The sequence below is a fragment of the Ranitomeya variabilis genome, chromosome 2, assembly GCF_051348905.1.
Source record: "Ranitomeya variabilis isolate aRanVar5 chromosome 2, aRanVar5.hap1, whole genome shotgun sequence".
Taxonomy (NCBI): Eukaryota; Metazoa; Chordata; class Amphibia; order Anura; family Dendrobatidae; genus Ranitomeya; species Ranitomeya variabilis.
The window spans coordinates 429846648-429870118 of NC_135233.1; the positions used below are offsets into that span (position 1 = coordinate 429846648).

At 46.5% G+C, this 23471-nt stretch overlaps 1 protein-coding gene and 1 long non-coding RNA gene across 12 annotated transcripts in view; one reads left to right on the forward strand and one right to left on the reverse strand.

Moving 5' to 3' along the window:
- The window catches only part of PPFIA1 (PPFI scaffold protein A1), a 72610-nt gene extending 54073 nt beyond the window's left edge, over window positions 1-18537 (forward strand). For 2 of the 11 annotated variants that reach the window (XM_077286963.1, XM_077286954.1), the window contains 16 exons: window positions 224-458; window positions 1786-1815; window positions 2020-2171; window positions 2624-2796; window positions 2959-3052; window positions 4807-4888; window positions 4960-5160; window positions 6968-7030; window positions 8364-8390; window positions 10001-10176; window positions 10256-10353; window positions 10576-10751; window positions 10843-10911; window positions 13167-13332; window positions 14951-15021; window positions 16019-18537. In XM_077286963.1, coding sequence (XP_077143078.1) covers window positions 224-458; window positions 1786-1815; window positions 2020-2171; window positions 2624-2796; window positions 2959-3052; window positions 4807-4888; window positions 4960-5160; window positions 6968-7030; window positions 8364-8390; window positions 10001-10176; window positions 10256-10353; window positions 10576-10751; window positions 10843-10911; window positions 13167-13332; window positions 14951-15009 — 1801 coding nt within the window. In that variant the 3' untranslated portion in view covers window positions 15010-15021; window positions 16019-18537. The remainder of the gene's footprint in view (window positions 1-223; window positions 459-1785; window positions 1816-2019; window positions 2172-2623; window positions 2797-2958; window positions 3053-4806; window positions 4889-4959; window positions 5161-6967; window positions 7031-8363; window positions 8391-10000; window positions 10177-10255; window positions 10354-10575; window positions 10752-10842; window positions 10912-13166; window positions 13333-14950; window positions 15022-16018) is intronic. The other 9 variants (XR_013221455.1, XM_077286957.1, XM_077286955.1 and 6 more) reach the window with 9 other exon arrangements.
- LOC143806433 (uncharacterized) lies at window positions 3616-23432 on the reverse strand. Its single transcript, XR_013221457.1, has 3 exons — window positions 23383-23432; window positions 18679-18824; window positions 3616-3633 (listed from the first exon to the last, which is right to left on the reverse strand). It is a non-coding gene; the product is annotated as an uncharacterized LOC143806433 (long non-coding RNA).
- Between the last annotated feature and the right edge of the window lie 39 nt (window positions 23433-23471).

The following is a 23471-nucleotide window of genomic DNA, read 5'->3' on the forward strand; positions in this document are numbered from 1 at the left end:
GCGCTGATGAGCGTATTGTGCTGTGTGGCATTTTCGCATTGTGCCCGGTGTGAACCTTCAGGACATATGGGTATAAGGGGTATAAGAGGGGTCCTTCCTGGTGGTGTGACCAGCGTGTCTGATGAGGGCCTCCATTGCACCAAACCCACTGCTGTCGTGACCCTTGAGTACGTCCCTAGATCTGCTCTGCCCGTGTACATGACGGCTGCTGTCTTGTTCTCAGGTTAATACAGGAGGAGAAGGAGAACACGGAGCAGAGAGCCGAGGAGATAGAGTCCCGGGTGGGCAGTGGAAGTTTAGACAACACCGGCCGCTTCAGGTCCATGACGTCTATCCCGCCCTCGCTCACTGGTACGTCCCTCGCCGGGTCGTCCCCTCCTGGTAGCGGCCGGTCGACCCCCAGAAGAATCCCACACAGCCCGGCCCGTGAAGTGGACAGACTTGGTGTCATGACCTTGGTAAGTTCCCTGTGTGGTGTATATATGCGGGAATGCTGGGTTGTGTAGTCCACACTTTCCAGCTTATGTCCTGTTAAATAGGGTTTTACATTAGGAAAGAAACATGGTCGTTTTTTGTAGGAAAAAGCGCCACACCCGTCCATGGTTGTATCTGGTATTGCAGCTCCATTGATGTGACTAGTCTGCAGAGCATGGACGCTGTTATTGTCTGTTCTCTGCACTATGTCTGTTTCTTACTGTGATTGATCATTGCTCTGAAAATTTTTCTTGATCATTCCCTGTTTGATGTCAACTGAATCTTCATTTTATTGGAGGAAAGTACATACATATCCTGTAGATTTACAAAGTGTCTCTGTCCATATTGTCAGCTGCTAAACTATACGTTATTCTGTATTATACTCCAGAGCTGCACTCACTATTCAGCTGGTGTAGTCACTGTGTACATACATTACTGATCCTGAGTTACATCCTGTATTATACTCAGAGCTGCACTCACTATTCAGCTGGTGCCGTCACTGTGTACATACATTACTGATCCTGAGTTACATCCTGTATTATACTCCAGAGCTGCACTCACTATTCTGCTGGTGCAGTCACTGTGTACATACATTAGTGATCCTGAGTTATATCCTGTATTATACCCCAGAGCTGCAGTCACTATTCAGCTGGTGCAGTCACTGTGTACATACATTACATTACTGATCCTGAGTTACATCCTGTATATAGGATGTAACTCAGTATCAGTAATGTCTGTACACAGTGACTGCACCAGCAGAATAATGAGTGCAGCTCTGGGGTATAATACAGGATGTAACTCAGGATCAGTAATGTAATGTATGTACACAGTGACTGCACCAGCAGAATAATGAGTGCAGCTCTGGGGTATAATACAGGATGTAACTCAGGATCAGTAATGTAATGTATGTACACAGTGACTGCACCAGCAGAATAGTGAGTGCAGCTCTGGGGTATAATACAGGATGTAACTCAGGATCAGTAATGTAATGTATGTATACAGTGACTGCACCAGCAGAATAGTGAGTGCAGCTCTGGAGTATAATACAGGATGTAACTCAGGATCAGTAATGTAATGTATGTACACAGTGACTGCACCAGCAGAATAGTGAGTGCAGCTCTGGAGTATAATACAGGATGTAACTCAGGATCAGTAATGTATGTACACGGTGACTGCACTTATTACGCAGTAGTTGTGTGACGCTGCCCTGGTCGGTGTTGGTACTTTGCACTGTATTTGGGTGTCTTGGGTTTCTCTCGGCTTTGCCGTTGCTTCCTTGTACTAACTCCTTTCTTTACACGTCTTTATTAGCCTAGCGATTTAAGGAAATATCGTAGAAAGGTAATACTGCGTTATTTCTCCCCTTACCTCGTGCTGTGCTATTGCATGCTGTCACTACTGACTCAGACGTTCATTCCACTCTTTTCTTTTGTTTCCGGTTTTTGCTTTGTATATAATTTTATTATTTGCCGTCCACTTTTGTCTTCACATCTAAGATACAATATGTCAGTACGTGACGTGGTGCTGAGCGCTCTCTGTGTCCAGCCTCCAGGTACTAGAGACGATCTCCGCGATGACAAAACAACAATACGGTGCGAAACCTCCCCTCCCGCTTCGCCCAGATCCTTGCGGTTAAGTTCTGCTCTTAAAGGAGCGTTGCACACCATGAGCCACGAGGACATCCGAGACATCAGAAAGTACGTACTGGTCATGAAGGCATGCAGATGGCACAGGTCACGTGGGAAGCTTGTCAGTCATGCATCTTTCTAGGTCACAGTATGTGGCTGATCTGCAAAGCTAGCCTTGTATACAGTGCAGTGCAGACATTTAAAGTGTTTGTCCACAATGAGGAAAACATGGCACCTTTGAAGATGCATGCCACTGCTTCCTACAGGTCATGTCTGGTATTGCAGCTGTGCTCCACTTCCTTCACTCTAGATAAGCTGTAATACCAGACACAACCTGGTCCTCTTTTTGGAAGAAGGCAGCCATGTTTTCTAATTCTAAGAGACTTTGAATTGAAGGATGGACTTGGGAAATGAAGATTAGGTCATAAATGTGTACATGGAGTGCATTGATTTCTATGGGAGCAATAGTGAGGCGTAGATTGTGGGGGTGAGCCACTGCCGTACTGAGCGCTCTCTTACAGCTCTACAGGCTCGCAGGACGGTCAGGTCAGCAATCCCAGCAGCAGCAACAGCAGCCAGGACTCCCTGAACAAAGCCCCAAAGAAGAAAGGAATCAAGTCCTCTATCGGGCGCCTCTTCGGCAAAAAAGAGAAGGGTCGTCCTGGTCAATTGGGCAAAGAGTCTCTGGGAGCAGGTGAGCGGCCACATGGGTCATGTGCCGGGACGGTGAAGGGTCAGATGTAAATGTTTTCTGCTGGGTGCTGTAGTCCTAAGGATAATCTGGATTTACCGCATACCAGCACAGATCCCAAAACCCAGAATCTTTAAAAAAAAAATGACTAAATATAATTTCTAGGGGGAATTCCAGAATTTGAAAGCACTTCTCAAGAATCCCTCGGACTTGCAAAGCTCGGAGGACAAGTAGAGAAAAACCGAAAGCTCCAAAAGAAGTAAGAACTTATTTCATATCTGCGGATGAAAAAAAAAAAAAAATCCACCTTTTATTTAAGAGGTTAATCCATCCTTCCAAATTGGCTAATCAAGAGGACATGACACATGACGTCATAAGTGGAATCGCCCCTCTTGGGATTAGCTGGATACATGTACATAGTCCAGCCTGTTTTATTTGCCGGAGACTTTTCAGTTTCTTGGACTGAATTGTACCAAATCCTCAGCTGTGAGAAGTGTTGGGTCTGACAGGTTGATGTAGGTGGGAATGCTCCTATTCACTAATTTTTATTTTTACCGTTTTTTACCGTGTGTATAATGGTTCGGGGCTCTGGGTTTGTGTTGTTGCATTCATGTTTTTATTATTTATTTATTTATTTATTTTTTGCTTGTCTTCTCGTGTCTTGTGGTAGCGTAATATCATGGTGAGTATGAGCGATCACTGAGTGGCGGATGATCTTCTGTCTGGTCCCGTGTGCATGTCTCTGGCCACTCAGAGGTCACTTTTTCTCCTTTCTTCTCCTCCTCTGGAGCCGGCCTCAATCTTTCCTATTTGTGCTGTGGGGTCGTTTCAGGATCTCTCCTGTGATAAATATTAGACAGGATTTGACGTTAGTAATGTACTATGGTATTGTCATGTCAGATTCTGTTCACTTACTGTTAAAGGGGTATTCTAGAGGAAAATTTCTCAATTGTTGGGGGTCCCAGCAGTTGCACTGCCAGCACTAGAAGAGGTTATTCCCCATCCAATGTATAGGTGATGGCTTTGAAACTTGAGAATACCCCTTTAAGAGACGGATCTGTCAAGTTCTGACATACACTCGCGCAGTATGGCGCCACCTAGTGTTCAGAGCACATGGCAGCAAGATCGGAGCAAGGCAAAGAGATAAAATCCAACCTTACCGCAACGGCCATGTTTATATCAGAATCCACATAATCCAGAATCTTCCCTCCATTACAGTGGGTTTCATCCAATGATGTTTCTATTGGTCTGATGAGACTAGTAGTTCCACAAGTTATCACTGCGAACAGTACCGTCACAAGTCTCCCTTATAGAAGAACCGGAAGTAGAGCAGCGCTGACGGACAATTCGCTCTCGTTTTTTTTTTTTTTTTTTATTCTACTCCAAAGAATACATTAGATATAAGCTGATTTATTCCGAGAGCTTCCCCCAAGAAGAAGCCAAGAGGCGAAACCCTGAGTCAGGTGGAATCGGGCGTGCCACGTGTCTGTGTACTTTTATGTGATATTTTATACTCATTCATGCTCCAATTAGAAGTTAATTGTCCGGCAGCCGTTCCACGTCTGTTCATCAAGGAAAACGTGTGACTATCGCGGGCGGTGATTGCTTATGGAACTACTAGTCTCAGCAGAACTGATAGCATCTTTATTGGATCCTGGATGGTGGGGATTCTGTCTGAAAGATCGTGAATGGGGTAAAGTGGTGTTTTATCTAGAAATCACTTGGCGCAGAGCATCTGAACTGCACGGCTGCGTAGCTGAGAATGTGATCTCTTTACCTTGATTTGTTTTTTGGACACTTTTTTTTAACCATTTGTGACCGCTGCAGACAATCACTGGGCTCTGGTTAGGTGACACTGAGATACATCGGTGATTGCCTGCAGTGGTCATGTGTTGCAGGTAGATCGTCTGAGAGCAGAGCAGTGAAAAAAAAACAAACTGTAATACAGTTAATGCGTCAGTACCAGACATTAGTCTATGTGTATGGAACTGAATGTGGACGTTGTCGTTGCAGGCACGAGCTGCTGGAGGAGGCGCGGCGGCAGGGGCTGCCATTTGCACAGTGGGACGGGCCGACCGTGGTCGTTTGGTTGGAGGTACGGATCTTTCTGCCAGATTTGACGTATACTTCTGTGTGAATATTAATGGCTGTCTCTTCTGTCCTCAGCTCTGGGTCGGGATGCCAGCCTGGTACGTGGCTGCGTGTCGAGCCAATGTGAAGAGCGGGGCCATAATGTCCGCCCTGTCAGACACCGAAATCCAGAGGGAGATCGGCATTAGTAACCCATTGCACAGGTTAAAGCTGCGACTTGCCATCCAAGAGATCATGTCCTTAACCAGCCCCTCCGCCCCGCCGACGTCGCGAACGGTAAGAACATTAGAAGGAGTGACTGTAGTAACTTTCCACGGGGAGATCCATTCACCCCCTACATAAGCGGGAAGGACCCCCACCACGTAGCATGATATCAGGGGCTTTCGGGGTCTCTGTGCACTTTTATCACCTGGATCCCCAATGTCTTTGTCCCCCTATCTACCTACACATTGTGCTATAGGGACAATCTATCCTTCTTGCAGGGAGCTAGTTTGCATACTTTCCCAGGATGCATTGTCTTTTAAAGGGATATTCCCATCTCCAAGATTCTATTCCAATATGTTGTAGGTGTAATAATAATATTAGAAAAGGTCTCCAATTAGAAATGTAGTATAGTTCTTCTGATTCGCTATGTGGCTTATGTCATGTGCAGGGCATTGCAGTAACTTAGGCTTCCATGGTTACCACCACTAACAACTAGACAACGGTCGTGATGTGTGGTCGTAACCATGGATACCTAAGCTACTGCAATGCCGTGCACATGAGGTAAGCGACATAGTTATCAGAAGAACTATACTACATTTTTAATTGGAGGTATTTGCTAATATTGTTATTATTATTGCACCTGCTACATATTGGGATAGGAGCTTGGAGATGGGAATATCCCTTTAAGGCTTCCTACTATGTAGGGAGCACCGGTGCCTTTTTCAAGAATTTTTTGCAGTTATAGAAATTCACCTAAAGCTTCTTCTACTAACATGAACCGTATCCATCGATCACATATCGTCCCCCGTCTCACATACTATATGGGAGGGAAGACCCCACTTCTGTAAAGTTTAGCCCCCTATGTTCTACTGATGTGATGATGTTTGGCATTAGAATAAAGGGTCGTCTTTGTTACCAAAAATGGGGTAGGGCTGCAATGCCACCAATGGACAAGAGTGGCGCTGTTTTGGGGAAAAACAGACTTTTTTTTTTTTCCCTTCACTTTTTTACATGGCCAGTTCATTTTCGTATGCTTTCTCCCCTCCAAGTGTCGCCATTCTAATACTTCTTAATGCAGGATTTTGAGATTGTGGGGGGCGTCTTGCCAGGAACTGGGATCATGTTTCCAGCCGTTCTTCTGTGTAGACCTTTGTCTGATCAAATCTTAAAGGGACAGTGCCAAGGTTTAATGGTATGAATAGGGGCTAATGCACTGATCACTGGGGCACCCATGATCCCAAAAATGGGCCCTGCAGGGAACCCATGAGAACTGAGCAGCGGTCCTGCACTTTCGCACCTCTGCTCCTGTCACAGTCTGTAGGACCCCCGGAGAACGTGTAGAGTACAGCGCCCACCTATCTCCGGCAGTCCCATAGTCTATGTATGGAGCAGAGCTGCGCTTTCTCCCTGCAGAGCCCCGTTCTCAGGATCGGTCATGCCTCCGTCATCAGTATTCCTTATCCTATGGATAGGTGATTGCTTACAATCTCCGCACATTTCCCTCCAGTTCTACGGAAGAATGCTCATGTTGCAGCAGTCGGCAGAGTCATCGTCTTTCTAATGCACTTGCATAGCGAACTCTGCTTTCATATGGCAGCATGGACCGGCCGTGGACGGCGCTGGCGGCTGCCCTGGGATGGATAGATGAGCGGCCTGCACACAGTCCGTGCTGTGACTTAGAAGCAAACTCCGCTCTGCCGGTACATAGACGGTGGCGCGTGCTCGCTCCTGCACCGTCGCATTTCCCCCGTATAGTCTGAGGGTCGCGCCTTTGCCATCTTAGACTTCAGCGTTTGCTTTTCTCCTGCTCCACCACGTACCTGTTGCTTACACCTTCCCTCTCTTACTGCTTCCCTCTCACTGGATGTGCTTGTATTAGTCCACGGGAAATGTCTGGGTAACACACGAAGAGATGGAAACTCTCACAGCCTCTCCACAAACGGTTAGTCTCCGGCACCGCCACCGCCTGTCTGTAGCATCTTGTCCCCCGCCCGGAGGCCGCTAACGACCTTCTCTGTGTAGTTTTACAATGAGTGGATTTGTAGCAGCTCACTTGTTCTCCTTTCTCAGTTTTCTTTATTTGTAGGTTTGGTTTTTTGTTCATTTATCCCTAGAACTGCCTGGCGGAGTTGACACCATTCTCATCTCCAAGATCTTACCCCAATATATTGCAGGTGTAATAATGTTAGTAATAACTCCAATTAGAATTCTAGTATAGTTCTCCTGATTAGCTATGTCACTGGGCATTGCAGTAGCGCCATGGTTTTGACCACTAAACAACTAACTTGTCACTATATGAGTGGTCGTAACCATGGATACCGAAGCTACTGAAATGCCGTAAGCGACTTAGTGATCAGAAGAACTATACTACATTTCTAATTTGGAGGTATTTGCTAATACTATTATTATTACACCTACTACATACTGGGACAGGATCTTGTAGATGAGAATGTCCCTTTCAGTAACTACAATTTTTATGTTTATTTTTTCTAAAAAATCAATAGTACAAGTGAAAATAACAAAGATAATAGAGAAATTCACTTCTTTCTCCTCCTGGACTGATAGTTCTCAGAATTCTCAATTCAAAGACATAATGTATCAATAGATTTTCCCATTACTGAGATAAGAGATGACAGTTGGTGCTCGTGAAGTTCTATGAAGAAGTGTAACTTTAGAGATCCTGCAGCAGAATGTCTCTAGCTCCTCCCCCTTCCATAGAAGTTTGAAAGCACCAACTGTCATCTCCTATCTTGGTAATGGGAAAATCTGTCTTCACTCGATACTGACGATTTTACTTGTGAATTGAGAACGTTCAGTTCAGGAGGAAAAACAAGATTTCTCTATTACACAATTGCTGATCTTCACATGCTATATTGTTGTATGAAATAAAAATGGTTACTGCTCTCTAAGGGGTCTACACTCTGCCCAGCACTGAAAGGGTTATTTTGGGAGATTAATAGAAACCAGAGAACCTCTAGGTGATCTTGGGGCTCCTGTAGCTGCAGCCACGTGACACTTCTGGGTGCTAGGGAGGTCCCCCATCTATATGGGAATGTGGTGCAGGGGTTTGTAATGGGAATGTACAGCGATAAATCCACCAGTATAATGCGGGTTAGTGGGCAGCGAGCCCCCCGAGCATCAGAGGTTCCTGACTGGTGCTATGTTTTTCCCAATTGCATGTGCATCCCGTGTGCTGCATGGAGTGACCGGTAATCCCATCCATCCGGCTGACTAACTCTCTGTATTCTTTTGCTTTCCTAACCACGTAACCCCAGGACGATGAGGAGGGGAGCTGGGCTCAGGTTTGAGCTTTTTCACTAATATATGCCTTTTTTTCGCTCTTTGCTAATCAGTGTTTAGTCTCAGATTAGTCGTCACTTCTTTTACATTTGTTCTGATTTTGTATTGTGATCTGACATAAGATGAACCTGCACGATAAAATGCCCGGGAGCCTGCCACACGAGGCCGATGTCAAAGGGATTATCCAACACCTTTCCCTTCTGCATCCAATGCGTCCGTCGGTGCTAGTCAGGTTTTGTGCATGACCCACGGCTGCGGCGCTCCCCTGTGCCTCCTCGGCGGCTGCGACGCTCCCCCTGTCCTTCCCCCCCCTCGGTGGCTGCGGCGCTCCCCTGTGCCTCCTCGGCAGCTGCGGTGCTCCCCTGTCCTTCCCCCCTCGGCGGCTGCGGCGCTCCCCTGTGCCTCCTCGGCAGCTGCGGTGCTCCCCTGTCCTTCCCCCCCTCGGCGGCTGCGGCGCTCCCCTGTCCTTCCCCCCCCTCGGCGGCTGCGGCGCTCCCCTGTCCTTCCCCCCCTTGGCGGCTGCGGCGCTCCCCTGTCCTTCCCCCCCTCGGTGACTGCTATTCTTCCCTGTGCTTCCTCGGCTGCTGTGGTGCTCCCCTGTCCTGCTCCCCTGTGCCTCCTCGGCGGCTGCGGCGCTCCCCTGTCCTTCCCCCTCAGCGGCTGCCTCTCCCCTGCCCTGCCAAAGAGAGAACGCCGGATATCCCATTTATCCCTTTATTTTAGAACTCTGTTTTGCGCCTTTCCTCTGTTATTCCTCCCGGAATTGACAGCTATCGTTCCTCTTACTAGAAGGGAATGTCCGGCGCGGGCACTCGGTGATTAATCCGTTGAGTGTCTAGGATCTCCCAATGACAAGGGGGAATGGTAATATCCATACAATTTCAGGAATGACGTAACGCAGAGTTCTAAGAATCGATGGCTGATGAGGTTTTTAGAGCAAAGTATTTTCCTAATACGTTCGATGAAGTCTCTGCAGTGATTCTCTGCCTGCGTACAAGCGGTTTTATGCGGATTACCCCTTTTAATAACTTCCATATATAAAATATGCACATAAAAACCACCAGGGATACAAAAAGAACGTGGGGCATGTATCCGCACCTTTAGGCTTGGGCTCCATGGCGCTCATGTCATTAAAGGGGTATTGTTAGATCATGGGATCACTGGTCATTTTTACAGACTTGAATACCCCTTTACTGCGACTCGTGGGGGCCGTATTTCCACTGTAAATCCATTCCGGCCTTTTTGCAATTTTTAAATGGTCGACTTCAACTTTTTTGACGCTGGTCATGCCAATGAAATGATTGTGCAGTGTATCTCAGGTGATGTCATGTCGGTTCGAACCCCGGCTTTTGTGTAATCGCACAATGATTTTTCGCTGCCATGATTGGCGATCACATATTCCAATTACTTCACTGACTTTGGCCGGTTTCAGACGAGCTCATTGCTGGCACAGGACATCTGGGCCTTAGGATCTGAACCTCATGGCAAACAATAAAGCCGTCAGGACGAGTCCTTACACCCGCGATTCGGCTAAGACTTGTACCCGTAATACGCTGGTCAGACGCCGGCTCAAGGAAAGAGCTCCTGAGCTAACGCCTCCCTGTCCCCCCAGACCTTGGCGTACGGGGACATGAACCACGAGTGGATTGGGAACGAGTGGCTGCCCAGTCTCGGGTTGCCCCAGTATCGCAGTTATTTCATGGAGTGCCTTGTTGACGCCAGGATGCTGGACCATCTAACTAAGAAGGATCTCCGCGGACAATTAAAAATGGTGGACAGCTTCCACAGGTAAGACATGACATCATTATGCAAAAAAAGGAAAAAAAAATGGAACAAAAACACCAAAATTCTCCCTTTCTACATATAGGAACAGTTTCCAGTGCGGCATCATGAGCTTACGGAGGCTGAACTACGACAGGAAAGAGCTGGAGAAGCGACGGGAGGAAAGTCAGAATGAAAGTACAGGTGGGTGGTGTCCCGTCGGGGAGGGTGGTGTGCCGTCGGGGGGGGGGAGGGTGGTGTGCCGTCGGGGGGGAGGGGGGTTTCCCATATGCAGTACTGCACCGAGGTCCTGTCTCATAGACCCCCATGTGCAGTACAGTGATTTTTGCTTTTGTATTGGTCCACAAAGCTGTGCATGGAAATCCATTTACTATATAAATGGATGACGTGTTGTTTCTCTTGCAGACGTCCTGGTTTGGAGCAATGAACGGGTCATCAACTGGGTTTTATCCATCGGGCTTAAAGAATATGCAAAAAATCTCCTAGAGAGCGGCGTTCACGGTGCCCTGATTGCCTTAGACGAGACGTTCGACCACAACACGTTGGCTCTGCTGCTACAGATTCCCACTCAGAACACACAGGTGAGGTGGATTTCACAGCAATGCTCCACACCCGTAGGGGGTGCTAGTGACTTACGGGCCGGTGACCGCAGTTTTCTTTTTCTTATTTCAGGCACGTTCAGTGTTGGAGCGGGAATTCAACAACCTTCTCATAAGAGGAACAGAAAGAAGATTCGATGATGTATGCTGTACCGCATTACCGCATGTGTATTATTGTATGGGGGGTACAAAAACTGGACACGTTTGACAATCACATTACAGTAAATGGGGTCACTGCAGGAGATATACGTGTGTGTGTGTATGTGTATATATATATATATATATATATGTGTGTAAAACACTACCTGAGTGGGTTGGGGAACACTCGCTTGGCATGGGATTCAAGCACTCAGGCACGGTTTCTCCACGTAAACAGTCTTATTCGGTTTATTAGACATCATAACCCAAAACACAAACAGTTCATTACATAGATCAACGGAACACTAAACCACCGACAGTCTGTTCCAATGGCAGATCCGTGTCTGCCCGTAACCCCTTGTTATCTGGAGTTACCTTACAGGAGCTCCGGCTCCACACACTGACTCCCATCAATGCTGGTTCCCAGGGGAAAGCTGCCTCACTGGGATCACCGTCCTTGTGACCAGGGCACCTCGGATAGTCCAGACCCACGGTAGGAACTGTAGCTTCCCCAACCCAACACAGAAGCAGTCACAGGCTCTGTAGATGCAGCCTCTCCATGCGCTTTTAGGAAGTCCAGTCATAGGCACTTCCAACACACAGGCCTTCAGTCCATGGTCTCACCAGGTGCTTGCAGGACTCCAGTCCATCCCAGGACAATCCAACACCCTGACGATTCCAGGACTCGCACTCTCACCAGGTGCTTGCAGGACTCTAGTCCATCCCAGGACAATCCAACACCCTGAGCAATTCAGGTTCACTGTCTCTCAGGTGCTTCCAGGAAGTCTCCACTCACAGGAGCTTCCAACATCGACCATCCAGGACCTTGCACATGGACAAAACAGATCCATATACTCTGACCATGTGACCAGACCTCAGTCACATTATATGGTTGTAACCACTCCCCTAGATGGGAGTGAGTGTGGTTAGCCAGTCCCACCCAGCTCATCAGCTAACCCTATAAGCCCGCCCTTTATAAGTAAGCACAACAAACTCTTGTGGAACTATAAGTCCCAGCATAACCATATCATTTCGGGCTTATAGCGCAGAGCACCTCTGCGACATATACCGGCCATTTACAATCCTGCCGGACTTTCTCATCACCATAATTATGCTTCCAAGCGCATCCTGAAGCATACACACAGCGCCCCCTGGCTGTAACATGGGTTACCACACCACAAAATAAATATATATACACATATACACTAGATGGTAGCCCGATTCTAACGCATTGGATATTCTAGAACATGTATGCGTAGTGTATAGCACAGCCCACGCAGTGCGTTGCGCAGCCCACGCAGTGCGTTGCGCAGCCCACGCAGTGCGTTGCGCAGCCCACGCAGTGCGTTGCGCAGCCCACGCAGTGCGTTGCGCAGCCCACGCAGTGCGTTGCGCAGCCCACGCAGTGCGTTGCGCAGCTCACGCAGTGCGTTGCGCAGCCCACGTAGTGCGTTGCGCAGCCCACATTGTATAGTCACGTAGTATATTGCCCAGCCACATAGTATATAGCACAGCCCATGTAGTATATTGCCCAGACCATGTAGTACATTGCCCAGCCCACGTAGTATATAGCAATGTGGGCATCATATTCCTGTTAAAAAAAGAAATAAAATAAAAAATAGTTATATACTCACCCTCCGGAGCCCCCGGATCCAAGCGAAGCGGTTACCAACGCTGTTCGTGCGCTCCGGTCTGAAGAGTGCATTGCGGTGTCGCGAGATGATGACGTAGCGGTCTCGCGAGACCGCTACGTCATCATCTCACGAGATCGCAGCATGGACTGGTTACCGGAGCGTCGCGAGCAGGAAAGGCCTGTTGTCGATCCGGGGGCTGACGGACGGTGAGTATATAACGATTTTTTTTTTATTATTATTATTTTTAACATTAGATCGTTTTACTATTCATGCTGCATAGGCACCGCGGCATAACGCGGTCCGTTACCGCTGCGATTAACACTGTGTGAGGGCAGACTGGAGGGGAGTACGGAGCGGGCACTGACTGCGGGGAGGAAGGAGCGGACATTTTTCTGCCGGAGATACGTCCAACAAAAAAAAAACACAAGCCATCATATAGATATGAAGACAGAAAATTAAACACAAAGTTATTGTTATTTAAAGAAACTGAGGGAAAAAAAAACAAAAAAAAAATTACAATGTGCCCCAGCAGGAAGAGAGTAAATGAGGAGAGAAACTGTGGGGCATCGATTTTTTATTTTCTAAATCGGCATGGCCGTCCATTGTCCGCTTTCCACTTTTACAGGACGACGATAAAGGCTTTAGACGGGCCCCGTCGTGGCGAAAGAAATTCCGACCAAAGGATGTGCGAGGACTCAGCGCCGGCTCTGCAGAGACACTACCCGCCAACTTCAGAGTCAACTCCTCAATGTCTTCACCTTCTATGCAGCCAAAGAAAATGCAGATGGATGGTAGGACTGCGTGTTTATTAACCCTTTTGTGATTGCCGAGCATGGTCAGACGTGCGGTTGGTTGGTGCATGGTTACTATAACCCCTTACCGCGTTCCTGTTTTTCTTAACCGACTCCCGTGTTTGCTTAACCTTAACACTAGGGATTAGGTAGGTGGCCAGCGATTCTGTAGGGTCAGGATTAGTGTTGAGCATTCCGATACCGCAAGTATCGGGTATCGGCCGATATTTGCTGTATCGGAATTCCGATACCGAGATCCGATATTTTTGTGGTATCGGGTATCGGTATCGAAACAACATTAATGTGTAAAATAAAGAATTAAAATAAAAAATATTGCTATACTCACCTCTCCGACGCAGCCTGCACCTTACCGAGGGAACCGGCAGCATTGTTTGCTTAAAATTCGCGCGTTTCCTTCCTTACGTGAAGTCCCGGCTTGTGATTGGTCGCGTGCCGCCCATGTGGCCGCGACGCGACCAATCACAGCAAGCCGTGACGTAATTTCAGGTCCTTCAGGATTTTAAAATTACGTTCCGGCGTTGTGATTGGTCGCGTCGCGGTCACATGGGCGACGCGACCAATCACAAGCCGTGATGTCACGGGAGGCTGGACACGCGCGCATTTTAAAATGCGCGCTTGTCCTGCCTCCCGTGACGTCACGGCTTGTGATTGGTCGCGTCGCCCATGTGGCCGCGACGCGACCAATCACAGCAAGCCGTGACGTAATTTTAGGTCCTTCAGCATTTTAAAATTACGTCACGGCTTGCTGTGATTGGTCGCGTCGCGGCCACATGGGCGGCACGCGACCAATCACAAGCCGGGACTTCACGTAAGGAAGGAAACGCGCGAATTTTAAGCAAACAACGCTGCCGGTTCCCTCGGAGAGGTGAGTATAGCAATATTTTTTATTTTAATTCTTTCTTTTACACATTAATATGGATCCTAGGGCCTGAAGGAGAGTTTCCTCTCCTTCAGACCCTGGGAACCATCAGGGATACCGTCCGATACTTGAGTCCCATTGACTTGTATTGGTATCGGGTATCGGTATCGGATTGGATCCGATACTTTGCCGGTATCGGCCGATACTTTCCGATACCGATACTTTCAAGTATCGGACGGTATCGCTCAACACTAGTCAGGATGGCACAAATCGGTGCGCCCAGCTTCTCGGTTCATAGGCTTCTTAGAGCAAGGCAATGAAAGTCTGTTCCTCGGTCAGTGGCTCCCCAGGTTTTTTCAGTCCATCCAGTTCAATAATTTGGAACAGAGCTCCCTGATTCATCGTCTGCATCACTCAGGCAGCCATTTTTACGAGCCGCCGAACGTGTGGTTGAAAGATGCTAAAGGGTAAATGCCTGGCCACATCTTTACTGTACAAAATCAGCTTTTTCCCAAGAGCCGGACCCACTAATCAGCCAGTTGTCCCCATAGCTAGGAAATGTCTGGTCTGAGCCAACCATTATTAGGTGAGGCCTTCATGTGATTATTACGGTAAGTGATCAGCGCTCCCCTTTATTTTTGGGGGGGTCTGCGTCAGGTTGAATGTTTCTCACATGTTTAACGTTACACTAACTGCATGTCGTGTTTTTTTTTGCACGTCTCTTATGGTTATTAATAGGCAATGTGTCTGGAATACAAAGACTGGATTCAGCCACAATTAGGACATACTCCTGCTAACGGTGTCTGTCGGTAAGTGCCCTCCACATTGGGGTCACCCTGTGAACCTCCTTGGCTGCCGCCACTCACAACCCCTATTACATTATCACATTCTTGGTTTGGGGTCTGAGACATTTTGCAGGAAATTCTATATGGTAACCCATGTGTCGTGGGATCCCTTGAAATTCTCACGTCGGAGGGTAAACCGAGGATGGACAGGTTGGATTTCAACCCATCCAATCTGTAGGATTCTTTTGGGATAAGTCGAGCAACATTTGCTTTTGTCCCTCCGTGCTGGTCATGCACATGGGCTGTCGGTAATCTCCCATAAGGCGTCTTCTTTCTGTGCGTCTTGTTGGAGCCTCCTGCTCCGGGATCCTTATCTATGAGCCTGAATGAAAAGCTTCCAATACTATCGGCATCTTACACCACTGCAGGGGAAATACATGATTGATTGCCCCACCCGCTTCTTAAAGAAGGGGTCCGTCTCCCACGATAAAATCATATACGAGGCAGCGCACGTTAGTGCACTGATCGCTGTTTTCCGCTTACTTAAAGGGTTAAATAATAAATTAAATCTATATCGGTCTGATGATGCTGGACCTTAAAGGGAATGAGTTTATCAGAAGACGAACTGTAGTTTAAACCGAGGTTTTCTTTAAAGTTTATGTATATATGCATGCATGTATGCATGTGTACAGGTTGTCCAACAATAACACATTCCCTTTAAGGACCAAGCATCACTGGACCGATTGTAGATACATATTTTTTTTTAGACAGACAAACCCTTTAATAATCTAGTAGTAGAGGAGGCAGATAAATGCATTAGGATCTGACTACACACGAGGTTTGTTTGTAGTCTGTTACTGTGGAGACGCAGACAGAACGTTACAGATATTTTGTGTTCAGGTTAATTTGCACAGTTGTTTTAGTGGATTAGAAGAAAAAGTAGTTGCAAAAGTATTCACGCTCTTCACTAATTAGTGCCTTTTTGCACAGGTGCCTAATCTCCCTCTTCTCTCCTCTGCAGTTTACCCTCATTACTTCTACAGATGAATATGCAACATCTGAATCCATCTCGATTCCACATTTCCAGACCTGGTTGACTTCTCCGTACAAATCAAGCTGTTCAGACACTTTTGAGATATTTTAATACAGAGTTTTTAAATTAGCAAGTAAAAATTATAGATAGGAGAAATATTTTAGAATTTTAACCGTCGTTTTTGTCATTTTTTGGTTCATAGTTCATTTTCCACATCTCCTCGTTCATCCCATCTGTCCGCCGTTATCCCACCTCCTCCTTACTGAATGTACTGTAACTCCGCGAGTCCTCGCTAATCACCGGGGGGGGACTCTGTAAATGATTCTAGTATTGTAATTTATGGGTCTATTTCATAATGAGACAACACAAAGTTGTTGTTTTTTTTTATTTTATGTACTTTTTTTTTTATTGTATTTGTACAGTCATCCAGAAAATCTGTTGATCTGGTACAAGATTGTGAAGTGTCCCCAGCCTTCCACAATCCCTAGAATGATTTACTTAGTCTGCATCAGTTCATTTTTCTCCTGGTTGTACTTAATTGGGGGGGGGGGGGGGGGAGTGCGTACTTTTTTATTTTTATGTTGGGTTAACGGTTTTAACGTAAAAAAAAAAAAAGTTTTGTCCTGTAATAGCAGAAAAAGCCATAACTACATTTAAAGGTAGGATCATAAAAAGGGTTATGTTTTATTCTAATAACAGCGCCACTCTCGTCTAAAGGGCTCATTTCCACATGCAAGACATACGTCCGAGTCTCGCAGGTTAAAACCCTCTTCTGGCGCCGGCACTTGGGAGCGGAGCGTGCAGCTCCATGTTTTCCTGTGCGGCCCACGCTCCGCTCTGGAGTGCTGGCGCCAGAAGAGGGTTTTAATCTGCGAGACTCGGACGTATGTCTCACATGTGGAAATGAGCCCTAAGTCTGTGCCTGGTACTACAGTTAAGCTGCAATTACACAGCCACATTGCACCTGTCAAATGACTCCTAATCAGCTGCATGCAGGGAGATTATATTAGCCTGTTTAGACTGGTCGACTGCACTTTCATGTGCGCAGAACGGTCATTAGTAACAAAGTTCTGTGCACAATAGGTTATCCTTGTTCTCGGCAGCACCGGCACTGTTAAAAGCGGACAATGCGCTGTCGAAAGCCCCGTGTCGCATCTTGCGCTGCGGTGTTGGGCTCTGTTTGGGCTGCTGGGTTGGACTCTGCCTAGGATGGACCCCGGTGTCGGGCTCGACTTGGGCTGAACCCCATGTCGCATCATGGGCTGCTGGGCTGGGCCCCGGTGTCGGGCTCAGCGCTCGGCTTGGGCTGAGCCCCATGTCGCATATGGCCTGCGGTGTTGGGTTGTGGGGTTGGGCTCAGCTTGGGCTGCTGAGTTGGACTCTGCCTAGGCTGAGCCCCGTGTCGCATCTTGGGCTGCGTTGTTGGGCTCTGTTTGGGCTGCCGGGTTGGACTCTGCTTAGCCTGGGCCCCGGTGTTGGGCTCGGCTTGGGCTGAGCCCCATGTCGCATCATGGGCTACGGGGTTGTGCTCAACCTGGTGCTGCCAGGTTGGACTCTGCCTAGGCTGAGCCGCGTGTCGCATCATGGGCTGCGGGGTTGGGCTCGCCTTGGGCTGGGCCCCGGTGTTGGGCTTTGCTTGGGCTGGGCCCCGGTGTCAGACTCGGCCTGGGATGGGCCCTGGTGTCGGGCTCGGCCTATGGACTCAGTGGCGCTGCTTTTAGTATAGAAGTGGACCTTTGTCAAATACCTTTTTGGAGATACCATGTTCCCTGGCCTTGTCTGCCCCAGCCTTAAGAACACTATATAATATAAGGCCAGGCTTTATATCAGTCCAGGGAGCCTGTAAGGACCAATTAAATCTCTCCTGCCCGATATTGTAGGTTGTCACTTTACAGCCTGTTTTATACTGAAGGCCTTACTTATCTTTTTCACTGTCCTTTGTGTTTCTTCTTGGAGGAAACTATCGAGACACAGCTCTGGTTAGATGGCGATATTCGGTGGCACAAATCTCAGGATTACCTCTGGGGCGACCATCGCACCCTGCCTGGATTTCTTTGCCCCAGTTGTAGGGTCGTCCCCGATCTTGTTTCCTTCTGTGAAGCCCTGAAGTTGTGTCCGGGGTAATGTTGGGATTTGTGCTCCGATCCCGATTTCGCCCCCTAACCTCGGTCGTGATTCTGATGATTCTTTCTCGATTTCCTTGATTCTAAGGAAAAAAAAAAATACAAAAACCTTTGCCTACAAATCTGTTCTGTTTGATATTATGATGTATTATTTATTGTAGTTGACGTTCTATAAAGTCTTTTTTCCTTTTTTCATGTATAAATTTGGATTTCTTGTTACATTTTTGTTTTCTAATCCTGTTTGTGTACTTTCTGATTATGTAACAATATATGTACAGTCTATGGACTTTTTTGGACTATTTTTATCACAGTATTATTTATTGCTTTCTTTCAATAAAATACTGAAGCATTTTCCACTGCCAATAAATATGTTGTGAAAAGTTATCGCTTGTGTGTCATTGGGTATGTTGTAAATCCGGCTCAGAACCCTGAAGAGAGTGCGGGACGTAATCTACTCGGAAGCTGAAGACCTCGCTCACGAAAAGTCTCTGACTCAGAACCCAATAAAAAAACTTTATAATATACCTGATCAAGGAAATCTGCTTCTTTCTCCACTTATGAGCCCCTTTAACTTCCACCTTCCTTATCATTCACTTTTAAAAACTGCTAAAATCTGTGTTAGCGAGTCGACAATCCAACTTGTTTTTACCGAGGGATCAAATCACAGCTACCTGAAGAAGGAGGAGAACGTGACATACAAGTGCTGCTGCTTTTCTAGTGTTTAATCTCACCCTAGAGCTGGATTCATAGCTACAATGCTCAGTACTTGAGTTGGTGTTAATTTATGTGCACATCCAATTCCAACATCCACCACAGTGGTCTATGGCTGGTGCATAGGACAGGGACCACCAATTCTTACTAGCTGTCGGCAGCAGCTCTAATTTTGATTAGCTAGCCTGGTGTGATGTCACATGTGCGTCAAGCCGCAACAATGGCGGCTAATTTAGAGAGCCACGGACATCAGCAGGTAAGAGGAAATACTCCCTCTTCTATGCAGCAGCGAGAGACCTGTCATGGCCGATGGGATAGACCTGAGACAGGGACAAGGGGGCATCCTCTACGTCTGGAGGAAAGAAGGTTTAAGCATAATAACAGACGCGGATTCTTTACTGTAAGAGCAGTGAGACTATGGAACTCTCTGCCGTATGATGTTGTAATGAGTGATTCATTACTTAAATTTAAGAGGGGACTGGATACCTTTCTGGAAAAGTATAATGTTACAGGGTATATACACTAGATTCCTTGATAAGGCGTTGATCCAGGGAACTAGTCTGACTGCCGTATGTGGGGTCGGGAAGGAATTTTTTTCCCAAATGTGGAGCTTACTCTTTGCCACATGGGTTTTTTGCCTTCCTCTGGATCAACATGTTAGGGCATGTTAGGTTAGGCTATGGGTTGAACTAGATGGACTTACAGTCTTCCTTCAACCTTAATAACTATGTAACTGTGTGTGAATCGATTCACATCATCTACTACTGTGTAATGGTCTCCATTTGGCTGCTTACTACATGTTTAATTTTACTATGGCAGCAGCATTTTTTTATTTTAAAGGAATAAATCTTAAAAGGATGCAGGGAAGAAAATTTTACTTAAAGTAAACATTGTAATGTGCAGTTCTATTTAATGAGCTGATCAGGCCTGTACAGAGCGTGTCTAATAATGTGAGGCAGCAACATGCGACATATTACTAGGAGACCAAGAAGCTCCTTTACCTGTCAAATAAAAAACAATAAAAAAATAACAATAATGGAGATGATACAGAATTGTTCAGTCATTGTGATGTGGTACATCTGGAACCTTCCTACAAGAACAGGATCTACACAGAAAATGTACCAGCAGAATAGTGAGTGCAGCTCTGGAGTATAATACAGGATGTAACTCGGGATCAGTAATGTAATGTATGTACACAGTGATTGCACCAGCAGAATAGTGAGTGCAGCTCTGGGGTATAATACAGGAGGTAACTCTGGATCAGTAATGTATGTACACAGTGACTGCACCAGCAGAATAGTGAGTGCAGCTCTGGGGTATAATACAGGATGTAACTCAGGATCAGTAATGTATGCACACAGTGACTGCACCAGCAGAATAGTGAGTGCAGCTCTGGGGTATAATACAGTATGTAACTCAGGATCAGTAATGTAATGTATGTACACAGTGACTGCACCAGCAGAACAGTGAGTGCAGCTCTGGGGTATAATACAGGATGTAACTCAGGATCAGTAATGTATGTACACAGTGACTGCACCAGCAGAATAGTGAGTACTGATCCTGAGTTACATCCTGTATTATACTCCAGAGCTGCAATGTAATGTATGTACACAGTGACTGCACCAGCAGAATAGTGAGAGCAGCTCTGGAGTATAATACAGGATGTAACTCAGGATCAGTAATGTAATGTATGTACACAGTGACTGCACCAGCAGAATAGTGAGTGCAGCTCGGGGGTATAATACAGGAGGTAACTTGGGGTCAGTAATGCAATGTATGTACACAGTGAGTGCACCAGCAGAATAGTGAGTGCAGCTCTGGGGTATAATACAGGATGTAACTCAGGATCAGTAATGTATGTACACAGTGACTGCACCAGCAGAATAGTGAGTGCAGCTCTGTGGTATAATACAGGATGTAACTCAGGATCAGTAATGTAATGTATGTACACAGTGACTGCACCAGCTGAATAGTGAGTGCAGCTCTGGGGTATAATACAGGATGTAACTCGGGATCAGTAATGTATGTACACAGTGACTGCACCAGCAGAACAGTGAGTGCAGCTCTGGAGTATAATACAAGATGTAACTCAGGATCAGTAATGTAATGTATGTACACAGTGACTGCACCAGCAGAATAGTGAGTGCAGCTCTGGGGTATAATACAGGATGTAACTCAGGATCAGTAATGTATGTACACAGTGACTGCACCAGCAGAATAGTGAGTGCAGCTCTGGAGTATAATACAGGATGTAACTCAGGATCAGTAATGTAATGTATGTACACAGTGACTGCACCAGCAGAATAGTGAGAGCAGCTCTGGAGTATAATACAGGATGTAACTCAGGATCAGTAATGTATGTACACAGTGACTGCACCAGCAGAATAGTGAGTGCAGCTTGGGGGTATAATACAGAATGTAACTTAGGATCAGTAATGTATGTACACAGTGACTGCACCAGCAGAATAGTGAGTGCAGCTCTGGGGTATAATACAGGATGTAACTCAGGATCAGTAATGTATGTACACAGTGACTGCACCAGCAGAATAGTGAGTGCAGCTCTGGGGTATAATACAGGATGTAACTCAGGATCAGTAATGTATGCACAAAGTGACTGCACCAGCAGAATAGTGAGTGCAGCTCTGGGGTATAATACAGTATGTAACTCAGGATCAGTAATGTAATGTATGTACACAGTGACTGCACCAGCTGAATAGTGAGTGCAGCTCTGGGGTATAATACAGGATGTAACTCGGGATCAGTAATGTAATGTATGTACACAGTGACTGCACCAGCAGAATAGTGAGTGCAGCTCTGGGGTATAATACAGGATGTAACTCAGGATCAGTAATGTATGTACACAGTGACTGCACCAGCAGAATAGTGAGTGCAGCTCTGGAGTATAATACAGGATGTAACTCAGGATCAGTAATGTAATGTATGTACACAGTGACTGCACCAGCAGAATAGTGAGTGCAGCTCTGGGGTATAATACAGGAGGTAACTCAGGATCAGTAATGTAATGTATGTACATAGTGACGGCACCAGCAGAATAGTGAGTGCAGCTCTGGGGTATAATACAGAATGTAACTTAGGATCAGTAATGTAATGTATGTACACAGTGACTGCACCAGCAGAATAGTGAGTGCAGCTCTGGGGTATAATACAGGAGGTAACTCAGTATCAGTAATGTATGTACATAGTGACGGCACCAGCAGAATAGTGAGTGCAGCTCTGGGGTATAATACAGGATGTAACTCAGGATCAGTAATGTATGTACACAGTGACTGCACCAGCAGAATAGTGAGTTCAGCTCTGGGGTATAATACAGAATGTAAGTTAGGATCAGTAATGTAATGTATGTACACAGTGACTGCACCAGCAGAATAGTGAGTGCAGCTCTGGGGTATAATACAGGAGGTAACTTGGGGTCAGTAATGCAATGTATATACACAGTGACTGCACCAGCAGAATAGTGAGTGCAGCTCTGGGGTATAATACAGGATGTAACTCAGGATCAGTAATGTATGCACACAGTGACTGCACCAGCAGAATAGTGAGTGTAGCTCTGGGGTATAATACAGTATGTAACTCAGGATCAGTAATGTATGTACACAGTGACTGCACCAGCTGAATAGTGAGTGCAGCTCTGAGGTATAATACAGGATGTAACTCGGGATCAGTAATGTAATGTATGTACACAGTGACTGCACCAGCAGAATAGTGAGTGCAGCTCTGGGGTATAATACAGGATGTAACTCAGGATCAGTAATGTATGTACACAGTGACTGCACCAGCAGAATAGTGAGTGCAGCTCTGGAGTATAATACAGGATGTAACTCAGGATCAGTAATGTAATGTATGTACACAGTGACTGCACCAGCAGAATAGTGAGTGCAGCTCTGGGGTATAATACAGGAGGTAACTTGGGGTCAGTAATGTAATGTATGTACACAGTGACTGCACCAGCAGAATAGTGAGTGCACCTCTGGGGTATAGTACAGGATGTAATTCAAGATCAGAAATTGAAGAAAACACATTCGCAAGATGACTTCACTGCACTCAAACAGGTAACATTCGCTTTTAAATCTGCTCTCACCTCTGCTAAACAGGCCTACTTCACATCCCTCGTATCTCCCCTATCCTACAACCCCAGTTATTCAAAACCTTTAACTTCCCCCAATGCCCCCTCCGAGTTCCTTAATCTCTGCTGAGGACTTTGCCACACACTTTAAAAATAAGATCGACCAGACAAGGCAAGTCTTTATTGTTCAACCACCACAACCCCTTTGTATACCAGACCAATGCCCAAACCCCATAACCTCCCTCTCCAACATCACTGAAGGGGGACTTAATTGTCTCCTCTCCAAATCACACCTCACCACCTGTGCACTCGACCCCACCTCCTCCCCAACCTCACCACCACACTGATCCCATCCCTAACCCACCTCTTCAACCTATCACTAACTTCTGGCACCTTCTCTTCTGCTTTCAAATATGCCACAATGATAAACTTACCTGGAGCAGCCAGTGCCAGGCAGCAGCTGCCAAGGCAAACAGGATCATGGGGTGCATTAAAGGAGGTCTGGATACACATGAGAGTGTTA